This window comes from Ruditapes philippinarum, unplaced genomic scaffold, assembly GCF_026571515.1.
Source record: "Ruditapes philippinarum isolate M1 unplaced genomic scaffold, ASM2657151v2 ctg2552_1_1_1_1, whole genome shotgun sequence".
Classification (NCBI taxonomy): Eukaryota; Metazoa; Mollusca; class Bivalvia; order Venerida; family Veneridae; genus Ruditapes; species Ruditapes philippinarum.
The window spans coordinates 167,069-185,396 of record NW_026865226.1 but is presented as its reverse complement, the minus strand read 5'-3'; the positions used below and the strand labels follow the sequence as shown (position 1 = coordinate 185,396).

Below are 18,328 nucleotides of genomic sequence, written 5' to 3'. Positions count from 1 at the left end.
ACGTGGCTTGGCTTAATACTGGTGCTATTTGCTTTCATAACTGCTAGATTTGCTTGAAACATATCAAATGCAATCCTATATACAATACAATGTACTAATTGTGAAAATTTCATGTCTATTTCATACTATAGAAAGATGAAAAAGATAATGTTAAGCCTGTTCCTGCCCCTGCCCCAGCTCCTCGGGTATGTGAAATAAGAACACTGGTTCTTTTTACTTCTAATTTTTGAAACGAATTTTCATTATCTTGAATGATACACTTTAGATCTGTTTTTTTTTCTAGAATAAGGAAAATATCAAATGATATTTTTATCAATTGAATGAATCATTGGGAAATAGCATATTTTGTCTCATAGGCTTATTTCAATCTGTGTGCATGAAAAAAATGAATGTCTATACTTGAAAAGGTATAAAAACAATCTAATTAATCAATGGATATTGATACTGATCAAATAAACTTGGAATTGCGGAATTATAGTATGTGACAAAAACTGCTTATGTTGTAATTCAACAACTTTTTGTTGATAATCCCTTTAGAGCCATGTTTTTGATGCACATGTACAATTTGTGTATCTGGTTTTTATTTACAAAAAACAACAAACAACAAAAACCAGCACTTCTTCCACTATTTTATTATGTTAGTTTGAATAGCTGAATAATTATATAGTTTTATTCTAATCAACAGCCTGTGGTAGGGCAAGGCGGGGATTACAATGGGAATGCAGCAGGTCAACAGCGAGGTAAATATGATCACTATAATGAATACCTGGATAAACTTCAACAAAACCGAGACATACGACAAAGACAGGAAGGTGTTCCTGCTAAAGGTATACAAAATATTCTGTCTGATATTTTCTATAAGCTTGATTAAAGTGACATTATTCTAATCCAAGGGTTTATAGTGAGTGAACGAGTGAAATTCAAAATATGCTTACATTTGTCATAATTCCAATCAATTTTATAATTTACATTGAGTGAATGATAAATAACTCCCATGGCTCAAAATATCCACCAGAATATAGCTGTAATTTTTGTGCCCCCACGTTAGTGGCAGGCATTTAGATTTACCCTTGTCCGTCCGTCCGTCCGTCCGAGCAGACGAGAGCTACATTATGAGGTTTAGGTTTATGTACAGGCACTCTGTATGGGGTTCATTCCGTAGAGACATGTATTATGTGGTTAAAAATGCTCTTATGGGGTTAAAAAAATTTGCTCTTGTGGGGTTAAGAGATCAAAGGAATAACCCCACAAACACGTCTGCTAAGTATGTCCGTCCTTCCGTCCGTCCGTCCGTTCACTTTTGTGTCGCATGTAACTCAAAAAGTATTTGACCTAGAGTCATGAAACTTTACAGGAATGTTGATCAGCATGTGTAGTTGTGCACCTGGGTATTTTCATCTGGATATTTTTAGTATTTTCAGAGTTATTGCCCTTGACTTAGTAAAATTTTGCAATTTTCAACTTGTGTCGCATGTAACTCAAAAAGTTTTTGACCTAGAGTCATGAAACTTTACATGAATGTTGATCAGCATGTGTAGTTGTGCACCTGGGTATTTTCGTCTGGATATATTAAGTATTTTCAGAGGAATTGCCTTTGACTTAGTAAAATTTGGCAATTTTCAGCCTTGTGTGGCATGTAACTCAAAAAATATTTGACCTAGAGTCATGAAACTTTACAGGAATGTTGATCAGCATGTGTAGTTATGCACCTGGGTATTTTCGTCTGGATATTTTTAGTATTTTCAGAGTTTTTGCCCTTGACTTAGTAAAATTACGCAATTTTCAACTTGTGTCGCACATAACTCGAAAAGAATTTTACCTAGAGTCATGAAACTTTACAGGAATGTTGATCAGCATATTTAGTTTTGCACCTGGGTATTTTCATGTGGATATTTTTAGTATTTTCAGAGTAATTGCCCTTGACTTAGTAAAATTTGGCAATTTTCAACATGTGTCGCACGTAACTCAAAAAGTATTTGACCTAGAGTCATGTAACTTTACAGAAATATTGATCAGCATGAGCAGTTGTGCACCAGGTATTTTCGTCTGGATTTATTTAGTATTTTTAGAGTTATTGCCCTTCACTTAGAAAATTTTTTGCAATTTTCAACTTGGATTAGACATAGTCATTAAACCTTATGGGCAGGTTGCTCAGCATATTTTGGATTTGCACCTGGGGTTTTGCTTGTGGATTTATCAAATATTTGTAGAGTTATTTCCCTTGACTTAGTAAAAAGATTGACAGAACAGTGGCGCGGTGGGGGCACCTGTGTCCTATGGACACATTTCTAGTTAATTTATAAAAAATGTAGAATTATATTTTATTCTTAACACATTCCAATATAAACTGTTGATTAATCACCATTTAACAGCCAATCTTTTAAAATATAGTCAATTTCTGCTCAATTTGACAATGCAAAAATAAGCATAATGTCAAACAGAGGTTTTTTATGCTTGTAAAATATTGAAATATAAATGTTACATTTACTAGAGGGAAAACCTTTATGTAATTAAATTTTCATTTTTGTAGAGGTGTTCTGCCTATATATTTTGTCTGACAGGTAGTTCTACATTATAGTTTATCTAGTAGGAAAATAAAATGTCAGCATGTAGAATTGGAAATTTTATAGGTGACTTTTTGTGCAATTGTAATTGAGCAGAATGTATGTCTATTGCCTGCAAAGTTAATGAATATGCAATGAATTTTTTCTGATCATAATTTACAATAATTCTGTATTATCATTTTCAGCTCCCGCTGCATCATATATGGCTGCTCCAAGACCTCTGCCAGGAGCCCCAAAACCAGCCCCTGTATGGAGAAGAGCCCCTGAACCATCACCTGTATATGCTGCTCATAACCAGAGGTAAAATTTATCATTATGTTGTTAATAATTGTAGAGCAAGGGAAGTTCTTAACATCATTTGATGTATTTAGCTTTGTTCTAATTACCAATTTATTCTGAAGACTTGCAACAGGTGGGGAAAATGTACAAATCTTATGCTATGATCAAGCTTATTGCACCAATTTCAAGCATTAATATGAATATCACTGCTGCTGTTATATGTTTGTCTTTACATAATGTCAAAATTTGTAAAGACATTATTCCAAGGCTGAAGCAAATAAAGGTCTTCTCATAAGTTATTAAAATTTCATATCAAGAATAAAACTAAATGAAAAATGTAATTTAACACATTTAATGATCATTTATTTATTTTTGCCTTAGAGCTCAGAACCAGGCAGAAGAGAGGGCCAGACTTGTTGATGATTTTATCAACCGTAAGAAAGAGGCAGCTAATAACAAATACCGTGGTCAGGCACAAATGTTTGGACCTTCTCCATCTCCAGTACAAGGAAGACCACCATCTGGTAACCATAGTAACTGAATAAATTTAGAAAAAAGAAGTTTATTATGATCTAACTACATAGGGGTGGGGTATATATATATGGGGTATATATATATTTGCCCTTGTCCATCCATCCCACTTAAATTTTGTAGACTAACAAGACCATGGAATGCGGTGTCAGTTGTGTCACACATTTCTAGTACAAGCATTTATAAATTTTGAAGCATATTATAGAAAAGATTTTAAAGTTAACAATGCAGTGGAATTGATATTTACATTTTCATTGGAAGTGTTTAAAAGATGTAAACTCAGTGTAAGAGGTTTGTTTATTGATAAGATATATAATTACCCCTCAAAATTTTCATTATGTTAATTTCCCATAGTCCAATGGGAGTTATTCTTACTGTTGATTTAAGTGTACCAAGTGACTAATAATTGTGCACATTTACATAGGTAACACATGAAACATTACTTTTTCACAGTAAAAATCTGAAATCTAAAGCCTTGAGTAGCAGTATTTTCCTCGGGGATGATAATTTTACTCGCAAACCTATGTCTTATATATATGCTACTGTTGTTTTAATCAGGTAACCGAGGTGTTGTAAATGATCAACAACAGCAACAACAACAACAGAGACCATCGTCTGCTGCATCAGCTCGTAACCGTGAGGAACAGGAATATCTAGAGAAGTTAAAACAGATACGACAACAAAATTATAATGAACGGAGAAATATTCAGGCTAAAATATCATCAGACAAAAATCCTGACGCAGCAGCAGAGAGAAAGAAAAAGGCAGATGATTTAAAAGTATGTGATCTTTAAAACTATGAAAATCTTTAAACTATGATTATTAAAACTGTAGGACAAAACTATTGCTGAATATTCAAACAATGGCAGAAAACTAAATCTATGACAAAAAAAATAAACAAAATTATGGCAGACACTTTTAAGGTATTGAATGTAAAAGATTTTTATAATGAAAAAATGTTTTGTAAGAAGATTTGTTGAATAAGTGTTTCAATATTTCTAATTATTATGTTGTATAGAAACAAGCTGAAGATTGGGCCAAACAAAGAGCAAGTGTTTTGGAGAAAAAGAAACAAGAGCTATTTGAACAACAGCGTCAAATGAGAGAGGTAAGGATCGTGTTAATATTAATTAGGTCAATGTTTCACAGCATTGACCTGGGCTAAAATGTTATATAAAATGTTGAAGCTAAACTACTGTATTTGAATTATTATAAACATAAGTTAAAGTTTAACTCTTAATTGAATAAATTTGGTCCAACATTTTTCATTAGTGACATTTCTTTGTAAAGCACAGCTTTGTTCTTTATTGTAACAGGAGACCTACTTTTGCTTTTACCTGTTCTCTGTTTTTCTTTTCCTCAAATTTTCATACTTTCTGTGATTATTAAAGCAATACTGTTGTTATTTTTCAGATGAGACAGAGGTGAGTTTGTTTATTTTCTAATCTGTAAAAAGTTAAATCCAGGATAAATATTTTACATTTTAATGATATAGAACTTATTATTGTCCATTATTATACAGAAAGTAAATCAGTTCAGTTTTTGTTTTCTATGCACTATTTTATGCTTTGCTGATATTTGCTTTATTAGCCAGCTTGATAATTATTTTGATAATTTCTACAATACAGACCAGGAGTTCCTGTGAAACCAAGTCCAGCAGTGCCAATGACTGGAGCCATGAATGCTATAGGGGCCACACCAAGAGTTGTACCAGCTGCTAGCCCTTCTCCACCGTAAGTCTACACTGTTAGTTATAAAGATTTTTGACATGTTATATGGCCCCATATAAAAGGTTGTTTGGAAATATATAATGAGCAGCTATAATACAGCAAGCATTATGTTTTAGAGGAAAATTTGAGATTTCTTTATAAATTGACAGCATCGATGTATATAATACTATATAAACGTCAGTATTATCCAATGAAAAGCGACGTTACAAACGTGCAGTGTAATATATATGATAATGTGAACTACCTATCACTGTTGTGATGTAATACCTACTTAATGCTTGTATGGTAATTTCAAACTTTGTATTATGTTTTCAATTGAGAGTTAAGTACGCAGTGAATGTTTGGTTGAATGTTTAAAGTGTCAGATTAGTAATCTAAGGATTGCTGGCTGTTTGGGTACAATCCCTGTCAGGGGCAAACTGTTGTTTACACCAATTGCTTAGTACTGGTTGGTTCCAGGAACAAGTTAGAGAATGTGTCTCTTATAAGGTTACTAATTCATACACAATTAAACTTTAAAAAGTCTGTATAAAAGGATTACTAATTATTTTAATAGCTTATTTTTTTATATATTGTATTATTGAAGTACAAAAAAAAAGAATTGTCATGGGACTTTGCTTTGAAACAATGAAATTATCTTCAGTAAAACTCAACTTAAACAACAGCTGTAACAGAAACAAAAAGTAGAATAATAAAAAACAAACAATTTAAATGAATAGAATTTATGTAGCATCCCATATCAAAAAAAAAAACACAAAAAAAAAAAAAAAAAAGAGATGAAAACATTTAGATTGATTAACTGTAATATTTAGGATAATATCAATTTTCAAGACAGATAGCATTTCAATGTCATAATTTGAGCCGTGTCACGACAAAACCAACATAGTGTGTTTGCGACCAGCATGGATCCAGACCAGCCTGCGCATCTGCGCAGTCTGATCAGGATCCATGCTGTTCGCTTACAAACTCTATAACAAGTAGAGAAACTGATAGCGAACAACATGGATCCTGATCAGACTGCGTGGATGCGCAGGCTGGTCTGGATCCATGCTGGTCGCAAACCCATTATGTTGGTTTTGTCGTGACACGGCTCAAATTTTGTTATTACCTTTTCATAGAGCACCAGCAATGACCAATGTTTTGGGAGCTATAGGAGTCACACCAAAGGTTGTTCTAGAAGAGGAGGAGAGACCTAGGTTGGTTTATCATTCTTACAGAATTCAATTATATTGGCAATTAAATCATATTTGTATGTAAAACAAAAATTTAAAAAATCAAATAATATTCAGTAATTCAGTTATTTTTGTATAGCAATACTGTTTATTGAATGTTAACTAGTCATGTGTAGGTAACTTAATTTACCAATGTTCAAGTCACTTTCTAAAGTTATTTGATTTATTAAAGAGTTCTCGTGATGAATTCTTGATAAGTAACTCTGTCTTCTTAGGTACATTTTAAATGCATATTCCTGAAATAATGCATTGACTGGTTTCCATGGTTTAATATTAAAGCTTTGAAGATTTGCCCACCTTATTTTTATGTGACTTAAATTAAAACTAATATAAACATTTTCTCAAAGACATCTAGCAAATTATTATGATTCATGACACAGTTTTCATCATTTTTTTCAGAACACCAATGCAAAAACAGAAAGATGAAATTCTCAGAAAATTAAACCAGAAGGTAAAGCTTAAGCATTTAACAGAAGCATATGTTGAAAATATGTACATAAATCTATTTTGTGAAATATTGCACTTGTGTGAGATACATTTCTGTTATTCTCCCAATAGAATTTAAAAAGGCAGCATTGCAAAACAAGGAAGATAAGATTACCTTATACCTCTAGGTTTTTGCTAGGAATGATAATATTGCTTGTCTATCATTTCTTTTTTCAACAATAATTTATTGTTCATTTCCTTCAGCAGTCTGTCAATATTTCTTCAAATTCTCAAGAATATCAAGGCTTTTGTGGCCGAATTAGAAGTCAAAGAATATTTCTGTAAAGATATTGTGGGTTGTGTTTATGTAGGGTCCACCAGGGGACAAGGAGGCTAAAGAATCCGCCAGGTCTAAATGGGGAGCTGGTGGAGACATTAAACTGGCAGAGGCCCAGGAACCAGAGAGTTCAAGACCACAGTGGGGTGCTGCACCAAGTCTTGACCTCGGCCAACTTACACTAGAACAGACCGCCTCACAAATGGAAGGTAACTTTATAATGAAGTAATAATAAATATATATCCTTAGTGTCTGATTATCATCTTAAGATTGTTTTATGTTTGATGTGTTTTATCTAGATGTCTGAAACATTAATTCAGTTAGCTTTTGTCTACTTAATATAAATCATGTGCCAGTGACCTTGAAGAATATTGGTATTGGTAGTTATTAAGATGATAGTAGGTTTGAAAAATTACATTTAGTAGGTTTTTGTTTTATGGGTTGTCCTTTCTATGACAATAACTATAAAAGTAAATGGAGCTCTACAAGGATAGATGATAGTGCTAAATAAAATGTATGTTTTACAGTAACTAGCGCAAGAGATAAAGTGATTGTAAATCCAGAATCTGCAAGGAGACAGTGGGGTCGACCTGGTGAAACTGTCATTAATGCATTACAGGGTGTACCTCTAGCTGAACAAACAATGGCTAGTGATAAATCAGGTATAACTTATTGTAGTTTTGTTAGTCTGTATAATAGATATATTGAAGATAAACAAAGTAGAGCATTAGCTTACATTATTTAAAATGTGAGAAAGAATTAAGACATTTTATCATTTCAACTTTTTCATGTATTCACAGTTTTCTTTCTTTTATTCCAAAATGATTCTAAATTGATTTTATTTAGATCCTCTAATGTTTTTGTTACTGCATGACCTTATTTAAGCACAAAGATATGTCTGATTCTAATTTTTCTCTTCAATTTTAAAAAGTTTTTTGAGGGTGGGATTTTCTTCTTTACATGTGAATAGCACAGCATTTGGAAAAGCATCTTAATTTGTTATGCTGTAAACTTAAGGGATGTCAGCAAAGTTTATAATGGGTTTATAACGGACAGCAGAAGTTTACTAGGGGAGATTCAAAATTAATGCAATTTCACAAACAAAAATTAGAAATGTTTATACTTTGTTAACGCCTTACCACCTTAAAAATCAAAGTAAAAGTATCATCTATTATGCATACCAATAGAGTTAAGCAATTTAAAACAGGCTTATAATTATTATACTGTAATGGACTTTTGTAAATATTTCTGGATGTGTAATGAAACTTGCTTTTATATTAAAGCTAAAACTAATAGGGAAAATAATCTGTAAATTTTGTGATATTCTCAAAACTTATAAAATATCATACAGCGAGGTAACTCGAACGATTTCTTAGAAGGCATCAGGTCAAAGAGTGGCTAAAAAAAGGTTATTGTCGATAAATGTTCTTAGGAAAAATCAAAGAATAAATTGAACATGTATGATTCACAAGACACAAACTAGCTCCTTGCAAAGTTGCTTCAGCACACCCTTGACACTGGTTACTTTTATTTTGAAGAAAAAAAACAAACTGAAATTAAACTGAAAGTAAAATTGGAAACAGATATATTTACTGCTGATGTATGTAAATCGTCTTTGTACTTTTCACCTGTCTTCTTCATAAAACAAAGCATGTACACTTTTTGTAATGATAATTTTTACAGAGGGAGGGGCAAGTTCAGCATCATCTACAGGTGAACATCCAGCCACACCGGCTGTAGGTGCGACTATCACTATATCTAAATCTCCTGTTAGGAAAGGAACCATCACTATTCGCACTGCTGATCAAAACAAAGCAGGTATTCATAATGGCATGGATTGTTGTGTCATCATATACATGTGTTTTACCTGTTTTCCCATAGATTCTGAAAAAAAAATCAATATTATTTTTAATTTTATTTGTTATATAAAATTAGTAACCTCATTAGATAAATGAAAAGTGAATAAAAAAAACAAAGATCAAATCAAAAACAACTTTGGATGTAAAAGTGGATTGGTCTATAATTGAAGGACTGTAATACAATAAGTAATTATGTTGATAGTATATAGTATCAGACACAACAGCAAACCATGAAAGAATTATATATGAATGATGTGTGAAATACATGATCTGAAATTACATATATTTATATAACTTATGTTTAAATGTTCATCTAGAACTTTGTCAGGATTTTTTTTCAAACAATATTTTATAAGAATAATCATATGATACGTTTCTAATGTTTTCATAAATATTTGATGGAAAATGTGCCTATTGTAAACCAATCCATTTTAAAAACTTAACAGATGTAATTTTGTGTCCCAAAATAGCCTAAAAACAAGTTTTGTACTTGATACTTGCAATATTAAATGTGATGCTGGTACAGTAAAGACTGTCTTAGCGACCCCCTGTATATAGCGACGTTCTGTCTATAGTGACCATAGTTAGGTGCGCCGAACAGTATTTACTATATAAATGGTCTGTATGTAGCGACTCCCTGTCTAGTCCGTACAACGACCATGATTTAGTCACCCGTTACGGTATTTGAGCCGTGAACAGCGACTTTTGCAAGGGGAGCATGACTTGAACTATGTGACGTCTTTGGCGAAGAAGTCGCCTTCGGATCAGCGACTTTGCTTCAGTCGCCCGATTTTTATAATTTTCCGTCATACTTATTTACGCCGCTAGGTCTGTTAATAATTTGTTTACCTCTCAATTACAACCAATTACCGTTAATCCGCTAATTAAGAACGCGTGTCAACATCAACAAAGTTCAATACACGCCGCAAGGCAAGAGTTCACTATGTTTATCTTTCTCATTACGTATTCATGATTGACGAATCAGAACGCGCGTTGTATCTACGGCAGTTTGCATTGACCAATCGGCGACACGCTAATACACTGTGGCTGTTTGTTGACAATTACACAATATGGCGACAAATTCAATCAATTTTCGCCGATAAAATGATTAAAAACACATGCATATACATAATTGCTGCGGTGTTTTGGCGAGTAAAGATAAACAATGCCAAACGTCTTAAAGGCGTGGTTATGTTTGAAACCTCGATTGTTAATTTTTTTTCGGAGCACTTATCTAGAAATTATTTGGAGATTTGTATCTAATGTTTTATTAATACATTGAACTCCGTAAAGTAAACAGGTTGATTATACAAAATTAAATGTCTCTACAGTAACATCTCATTAGTAAAATTGAAATTAAACATTTTTTTACAAACAGATTTATCAATATAAATTACATTTTAATGAATATGTAACTTTTAGATACTAATGTTATGGTGTAGTTTATAATCTTAACCAATTATACATGCAATTTTAACTTAAACCCTTAGTATGGTACTATCCTGCTTTTCAACAAAATATTGGTATGATATGTTCATATATCCGAATTATATAGAGACTGTCCACAGTGACTCCCTGTCTATAATGACCTTTTTTCTTTTCTCCCATCGAAGGTCACTGTATACAGTCTTTACTGTAGCTTTTACTTAAAGCTTTTCTTGAATAAATTCAAAAAAAAAAAAGAAGCAAAATTGAGATACATCAAGTAATAACTTGTTCACATAAAATTAATAAAGCAGTATCAGGTGTTATGTACATAACCTTTATGTATTTTTTGACTTTACAAACTTTAAGTTATATTTATATTAACAGCATATTGATAATTGATTTCAACAGGGGTTGCCATTTATACAACCAAGTCCATCAATTTGGCTTATTTAAGCTAATTCTGTATTTTAAATGGAAAGAAAATGCCATGTGTCAAATATATTTTAATAGATTATACACTGTTTTGGGACAACCTTTGTGCATGTCACTGTCACAATGAATGTATTTTAATTTTGTTTAGTTAATCCTGCTTCATAGCTTTTTCCTTGGGAAATATTTTAGAATAATTTTTATTTATTTATTTTTATTTTTATATATAGTCACCCTTTACTTTTATATCTATATTATATATGTTTGAGCTAGCTATAAGGATAATCCAAAATCTGGGTTGCTTTGATGAAACCAAGAAATGAGCCGTGTCACGACAAAACCAACATAATGGGTTTGCGACCAGCATGGATCCAGACCAGCGTGCGCATCCCTGCAGTCTGATCAGGATCCATGCTGTTCGCTTACAAACCCTATAACAAGTAGAGAAACTGATAGCGAACAGCATGGATCCTGATCAGACTGCCCAGATGCGCAGGCTGGTTTGGATCCATGCTGGTCGCAAACCCATTATGATGGTTTTGTCGTGACACAGCTCAAATAGTTTTGTTTTCAAGTTTTGAATGAAAACACATTATTTGAGTGTGCATGCTTCTTATATACACATAAAGAGTGGACAGATATTTATATACATTAGAATTGATTTGGACTATCCTTCAATATGGTCTGTTGCATGCTAGTTTTTCCCTGTTTTGGCAATTAGTTTTGTACTATTCATGTTGTCTTCAGTTGCTGAGAGCAAAAATCAAAACACTCCTCCATTGTCACCAACTGAAGCAGCCCCTTCAGATCCTTCAACTATCCCAGAATCCAAAAGATCAGAAAGCTCTTCACCAGTGAAGGGAAAATCTTCACCAAGAGCATCTCCTGTCAAACAAATTGAATCTCCTGCAAAGGAGGTTATTAATGACTCTTTGTCTAATAAACAATCAGAATCTGAGCCATCAGATACCAAGAATGCTTTGGAAGACCAAGTGGAAACCCCACAGGAAGAGATCAGCAAATCAGTGAATGCAGTTCAACAGAAGCCACCCCTACCAGAGAGAAAACCACCAATCGCAGAGAAACCATTAGTATTTCCTAAACCAGTATTGTTACAAAAACCTGATAAACCTATGCAATTTGGTATGTTGTGCTGCACAATCTTTAGTTTGAATGCTTTACTTCTTTTTCTGTTTTTTTGTTCCTTTTATTTGTATTCTGTTGATTTTATTTTTCCATTTAGATAGTTTTCCAGTATAAACTTTCAGTTGCACCTCCATGCTTTTGAATTCATTACTTTAAAAAACTATAGCTTGCAATATAAGGGATTTAAAAAAAAAAATGCAAATGTTAAGAATTAAATTTTATTGGGAATACATATTTATTAATGGATTGAATGTTTCTTGTTAAAATTGAAACAGTATTCATACGTAGTGCCTGTTAAAAGTTTTAATAAGGGAAGTCACCTTTCAAAATAATATCTTTTTGTTTTCTTGTATTGATAATAAAATACATCCAGATTTCTAAAATAGTTTTTCATTTATAAAAAGTACTTCATCGAAGCTGAGGTAATTTAATTATTTCCTAATTGTTAACAAACAGTTAAAAAAAAAATATTTTAGAGACTGTTCCTTTATCATTCATTTAGGATTTAGCTCAAATTTTTACCATCACAGTTATCATTATATTAAATGGAGTATTGTTCATAATACTTATACAATAACTTACCAAGTGCTGTTTAAAACAAAACTTTCCCCAATTTTACCTTATTGAACATTTTTACTGTTATTGTTTCTATAGGTCAAGGTGTGCCAGTGTCAGTTAAGAGTGAGGGTGCAGGGTCATTGTTCGAGAAGGTTGAGTTAGAGGATGATAATGAAGAAAGTAAACAGAAAACTACAAATAAAGAAAAAGGAGAAGACAATGTTGTCATCACAGAATATCCAGAAAAGTATATTTGATTGCATAACAAGTTTTAGATAATTTTCTGTGATAATATGTGTTACAAATTTGTTATAGAGTTTATTTTTTAAGTGCTTTTTAAAAGCACTATTACAATAATAATTGTGTACACTATATAATACCGTTTCTTCAAGTTGTCACAATATATTTATCCTAAGCATTAACAGAATTGAAAGAAAGTATCTCCATATACATGTATGTTTTCCTGCCAAAAAAATGTTTAGTCAATAATTATTTTCCACAGATTTTATTCTTGACATTCAAAAGATATTGTAATGCTGTCCCCATTTACCATTTTCAACTTAATTTCTTTTAACCTGTCAATAATATTTGATCTTGCTTTACTTCTATCTAACATGACTATAATCATGTCTTTACAGTGAGAAACGAAAGACAGGTCTTGCTCTGGGTATCACTATGGGAAGTTTTGATATTGGTCATCGAGAGTTATTAAGGACCTGCTCTGAACCAGATCTTGCCAGTTTATTTAGAACAATGAATGCAGAAACTCCACAAGTTAGAGTTAAGAGTTTAGATGATATGTCAACTGTTAATGAGGAGGTAGGTGTGAAAAATTCCCTTGCTTTGATTTTGTTTTGGAAAACGGGAAAAAATAATGACTGTGAAACAATTTTTTACTTAGAAAGGACATGAAAAGGTAAAAATGCTCAAGAAAAACATGACATCTACATAAGCTATGTTTTAGTCATGAGGATTTATAAAGAGTTTACTGTTAACCGGCTTTCATAGAGGATATTGAATGAGTGTAAGTTTAATACTGAATATATTGAACCAGCTGAATAAAATTATATTATGCGACCCCCTGGCAAGCATAATATTATTTTATGCACCAAGTTCAATAAATTTAGTAATGAACTTACACAAATTTAATATTATATTTATCACATACCAAAAATAAAGACTGTTTGAAATGATAAAGAAACATTTTTCATTGATGCGCCTATAGAATAACGCTAACATTTAGCTTGTCTTATTGCTATGTTTTTATAACGCAAATGACGTCACGTCAAAATGTATGCACGGCTGTGCAATATGATTTTTATGGAGTCCCAAAAGAGGCACGGGTATGTGATAAATTATTTTACTGAATTTAGGTTCAAAGCTTCAGACAATCAAATTGGTATTACCTTAACATTATAGCTACCACTGGCCTTATTTCAACTCAGACAGCTACTTAAAGTTCTTATAGTTACGATGATAAGGGGAACAATTGAGAAAATAATAGCCATTGTTCTGTGCTTGAATGAATTTGTAATAATCTGCTGTTTTCTTAGGATGATTATGATATGGAAGATGTATGCAGTAGCATGGAGAAGGCAGTTGAAAAAGCTGATGGTGATGATGATGATACTGAAGACAAAGAAGATGATGGTGAAGCACAGGAAGGTGAAAAGGATGATGACAAACCTAAGGATGAGGACGAAGAGGAAAATTTTGATGAAGAAGAGTAAGTTTTAATTATTTTTAGAAATATACCATTTTTTAGCCCACCAAAGCTTTTTTTATGCCACCGCAGCATCTGCGATGCGGTGGCATATAGCGATTCACCTGTGTGTGTGTGTGTTTGTTTGTTTGTGTGTTATATAGATTATATAGTGAACTTAAAAAATCTTCTTGTGAAAAACCACTAGTCCAATTCCAACCAAACTTGGCAGGATTGATCCTTGGGTGAAGGGCTTCCAAAGTTGTTCAAAGAATTTCATTCCATGCAGAAATCTGGTTGCCATGGCAACCAAAAGGAATTATAAGAATAAATTTAAAAAATCTTCTTGTAAAGACCCAAAAGGCCTAGAGCTTAGATATTTTGCATAAGGCATTGTCTGGTAGACCTCTACCAAGATTGTTCAAATTATAGCCCTGGGGTCAAAATCAGCCCGCCCCGGGGGTCATTGATTTTCACTATATGTACATATAGTAAAAACTTAAAATACCTTCTTGTAAAGACCAAAAAGGCCTAGAGCTAAGATATTTTGCAAAAGGCATTGTGAGGTAGACCTCTACCAAGATTGTTCAAATTATAGCCCTGGGGTCAAAATCGGCCCCGCCCCGGGGGTCATTGTTTTTCACTATATGTACATATAGTAAAAACTTAAAATACCTTCTTTTAAGACCCAAAAGGCCTAGAGCTTAGATATTTTGCATAAGGCATTGTCTGAAAGACCCTTACCAAGATTGTTCAAATTATAGCCCTAGGGTCAAAATCGGCCCTGCCCCGGGGGTCATTGATTTTCACTATATGTACATATAGTAAAAACTTTAAATACCTTCTTGTAAAGACCCAAAAGGTCTAGAGCTTAGATATTTTGCATAAGGCATTGTGAGGTAGACCTCTACCCAGATTGTTCAAATTATAGCCCTGGGGTCAAAATCGGCCCTGCCCCGGGGGTCATTGGTTTTCCTTATATGTATACAGTAAAAACTTACAGTAAAAACTTTAAAAAAATTTCTTCTAGCAATTAGCAAATGCTAGAGGTTAGATATTTTGCATGAAACATTGTGTAGTGAACCTCTAGCAAGATTGTTCAAATTATAGCCCTGGGGTCAAAATTGCCCCCGCCCCGAGGGTCATTGATTTTCAATATATACATATAGTAAAAAATCAAAAAAAATCTTATTGTCTGATGGTACAAGGCTTCAAAAACTTAAAATACCTTCTTGTAAAGACCCAAAAGGCCTAGAGCTTAGGTATTAATGCGGTGGCATAGCATTTTTCTCAAATGCAATCTTGTTTGTTAGTTATTTTTATTTTTACCTTGCTGAAAGTGTATAATGAACTTGCCTTGCTTTGAAGTTGGAACAGTTGATCTCTGATTTCAGGGATATCAGTGTAAGTATCCTAAATTTTAGAAGCCAGTAGTATAAATCTCGTCAAACCGTGTGTAAGTATAAGACTTATAGTCTGGCTCTTTACTGATGAAATAGATTTGTTATATTAATGCCACAAGCATTCAAAGGGTTAAAGTATATGCTTTTGTGATGGATATCAGTCAATTATTGCTTCAGATAGGTTTGTCACATGTATTGCTGATAAATTATATACCATTTCAGATGAGTATTTTTAGTTAAAAGTTGGGAGTATATAGCATATGGATTTATATCTCAGTGCTTGATCTTTTAAGACACCATTCTGGAAACAATAAATAAAAACCTCTTGCACAAAGTCTATCAATGTCCGACATTTCAAGCGGTTAAACCTCTCTTTCTGCTTCTTTTTGATTTACATATTAATCTTCTTTTTCCTTAACATTCAATTCAGTGTAATGAATCTTTTTTTGTCCAAAGGATTGTTTAAAGGTTCCTGTCATAGCACAAAAGGAACAAAGTCTGTCCAAAATGATAATTAATGAATTTATGTTTAATGCATTTACTATAATTTTATGGATTTTAATACATTTTACAATGGTAAGGAAAATACTAATGGTATGTTTTAATGTCTTAACTTCCAGAGATGAGGACCTAGCTGACTTGATGAGTGTCAGGGAAACTATGCAAAGTCTTCTGATAGAAGATTGTAAGTTTGTTTCTGTTGTCATTTTGCTTTTGAAATTAAAATAGAAAATATTCTGAAGTGTGTCTTTAATAGTTCATCTTTTAATGATAGTTGATTTTATGAATCACAATAGACACATTAAAGTGACCTATTTTCTCAATTTTGATGGTGATGTATTTTCAGATTTAGCCTCTGTACTCTGCCATTGTTACAATATCTAAAAGTTGATTCATATTATATATCAGGTAACTCACCGTAAGAAAATTATGGCGAGGGCAATTTTGTTCTATAGATAATACATGTATGTAAAATCAAATAAATGCATATTATACATACTTCATAGGGATATAATTATATTATGGTCATTTTTCAAATACTAGTAAGCATTATTTCCTTAAAGTTTTTTGTTTTATTTAATCACTTGTAGCTGAAGAAGAGGTCAAGAAGTCACCAGTAAAGTTCAGTTTGTCAAGTGACAGAGAGAGTCGTGGTGATACCAATGATGGTGATGTAGATGATACAGAAGATGATGTTATGGATGGGAAGTCTGGGGATGATGATGAAGAGGGAGATGATGGCGAGCATGGATCCGGGGATGAAGATGATGAGGATGAATCTAATAAAGAGGAAGATGATGTTGATGGTGATAATCAGGGTAAGCTTGCTGTTATTATATGATTTTTATTGCTACTTCGGATTTATGCAATATTGGTGTAGCATAGGTCAAAAGGTTAATTAATTATATCAGTAAAATTTTGAACATCTTGGCTTTTCATAATTCAGTTACATTATAGCAAAATTATTTGCAGCTTGCCTCTGATGGTTCATTTCATAAATTTTTTGAAAAGTTATGAAATACATTTTTATATACATAAAATAATGAATGAGATTTTATAGAAATCAGACATTTTTGATCTGCCACTGAAACTTGGAAGTTAACATTTCTTTATGGATTATGATTTCATTGCAAAATAATATATATAAAAAAAACAAACAAAAATTAACAATGAGTTCACTAACATTTGTTTCACGTATAGAAGATGAAGACTCGGATGTACGTCGTTCTCATTCTGTTGATAATGAGAACCCACAAACACCAGATGAGAGTGCTGATGATATAATGTCTGAAATCCTAGGAGAAGATGGTAGGTACAAACATTGTCATGCATGCAGACATTTTTTACCCCATTTTAATGATAGAACTGAAAAAAATCTTATTTATGAATCTCTTGCCTTTGATTCGAAGGAAAACACTTGTTTATATTAAAAGAAAGACAATGAATATATCGAAACTGTTACAGAATACAGATTACATTGATTGTTTGCTTGATTAAGTTATTCTTGTTTAATATTACATCACATACCTGTGTCAACTGAGAATATAATTTGAAGTGACATCATTTGCGTTACAAAAGCATAGCGTTAAGAGGTGCTGAATGTTAGCATTACACTTTAAGCACATCAATGAAAAAGTGATTTTTTTTACCGTTAACAGGTTTCATTTTATTTTGGATATTTATTAACAGGTTTCATTTTATTTTGGATATTTATTAACAGTTTTCATTTTATTTTGGATATTTATTAACAGTTTTCATTTTATTTTGGATATATGATATATAAAATGTTTTATTCGTTTAGCTTCATTACTAAATTTATTGAACTCATTGAATAAAATAATATTTTGCTTGTCAGGGGCTCACCTAATATAATTTCATTCAACTTGTTCTATAAATTCAGTATATGACCTATACTTATTCAATATCCTTTATATATTTTGTTGGGATATTACAGATGAGGACTCTGATAGTGAGTTTAATGATGGTGAGGATGTTGGAGATTTTGATCTGTTCGGTAGACTGGAAGAATCTCGTGCACAGCTCGAGGAAGCACTTGGTGCCGATAAACTGATCCAAGTTTATAAAACTGTTCAGGTATATCTATAGTACCACTGCTCTCTTGATAATGATAATTTTATTATTAATTAATGATACTGAAAAGTGATCATATTGTTACACATTGTTTGTATTATATTATTTGTAT

The 18,328-nt window shown here is 32.4% G+C and overlaps 1 protein-coding gene across 7 annotated transcripts in view; it reads left to right on the top strand.

Moving 5' to 3' along the window:
• The window catches only part of LOC132728258 (serine/threonine-protein kinase Nek1-like), a 55,406-nt gene that overhangs the window by 28,521 nt on the left and 8,557 nt on the right, over positions 1-18,328 (top strand). For 3 of the 7 annotated variants that reach the window (XM_060713868.1, XM_060713866.1, XM_060713865.1), the window contains 21 exons: positions 132-185; positions 686-827; positions 2,750-2,864; positions 3,225-3,367; positions 3,933-4,153; positions 4,393-4,482; positions 4,788-4,798; positions 5,003-5,107; positions 6,223-6,300; positions 6,736-6,787; positions 7,134-7,308; positions 7,627-7,761; positions 8,783-8,917; positions 11,563-11,958; positions 12,616-12,766; positions 13,158-13,338; positions 14,073-14,245; positions 16,245-16,309; positions 16,716-16,943; positions 17,326-17,433; positions 18,080-18,219. In XM_060713868.1, the coding sequence (XP_060569851.1) occupies positions 132-185; positions 686-827; positions 2,750-2,864; positions 3,225-3,367; positions 3,933-4,153; positions 4,393-4,482; positions 4,788-4,798; positions 5,003-5,107; positions 6,223-6,300; positions 6,736-6,787; positions 7,134-7,308; positions 7,627-7,761; positions 8,783-8,917; positions 11,563-11,958; positions 12,616-12,766; positions 13,158-13,338; positions 14,073-14,245; positions 16,245-16,309; positions 16,716-16,943; positions 17,326-17,433; positions 18,080-18,219 (2,898 nt within the window). The remainder of the gene's footprint in view (positions 1-131; positions 186-685; positions 828-2,749; positions 2,865-3,224; positions 3,368-3,932; positions 4,154-4,392; positions 4,483-4,787; positions 4,799-5,002; positions 5,108-6,222; positions 6,301-6,735; positions 6,788-7,133; positions 7,309-7,626; positions 7,762-8,782; positions 8,918-11,562; positions 11,959-12,615; positions 12,767-13,157; positions 13,339-14,072; positions 14,246-16,244; positions 16,310-16,715; positions 16,944-17,325; positions 17,434-18,079; positions 18,220-18,328) is intronic. The other 4 variants (XM_060713869.1, XM_060713867.1, XM_060713870.1 and 1 more) reach the window with 3 other exon arrangements.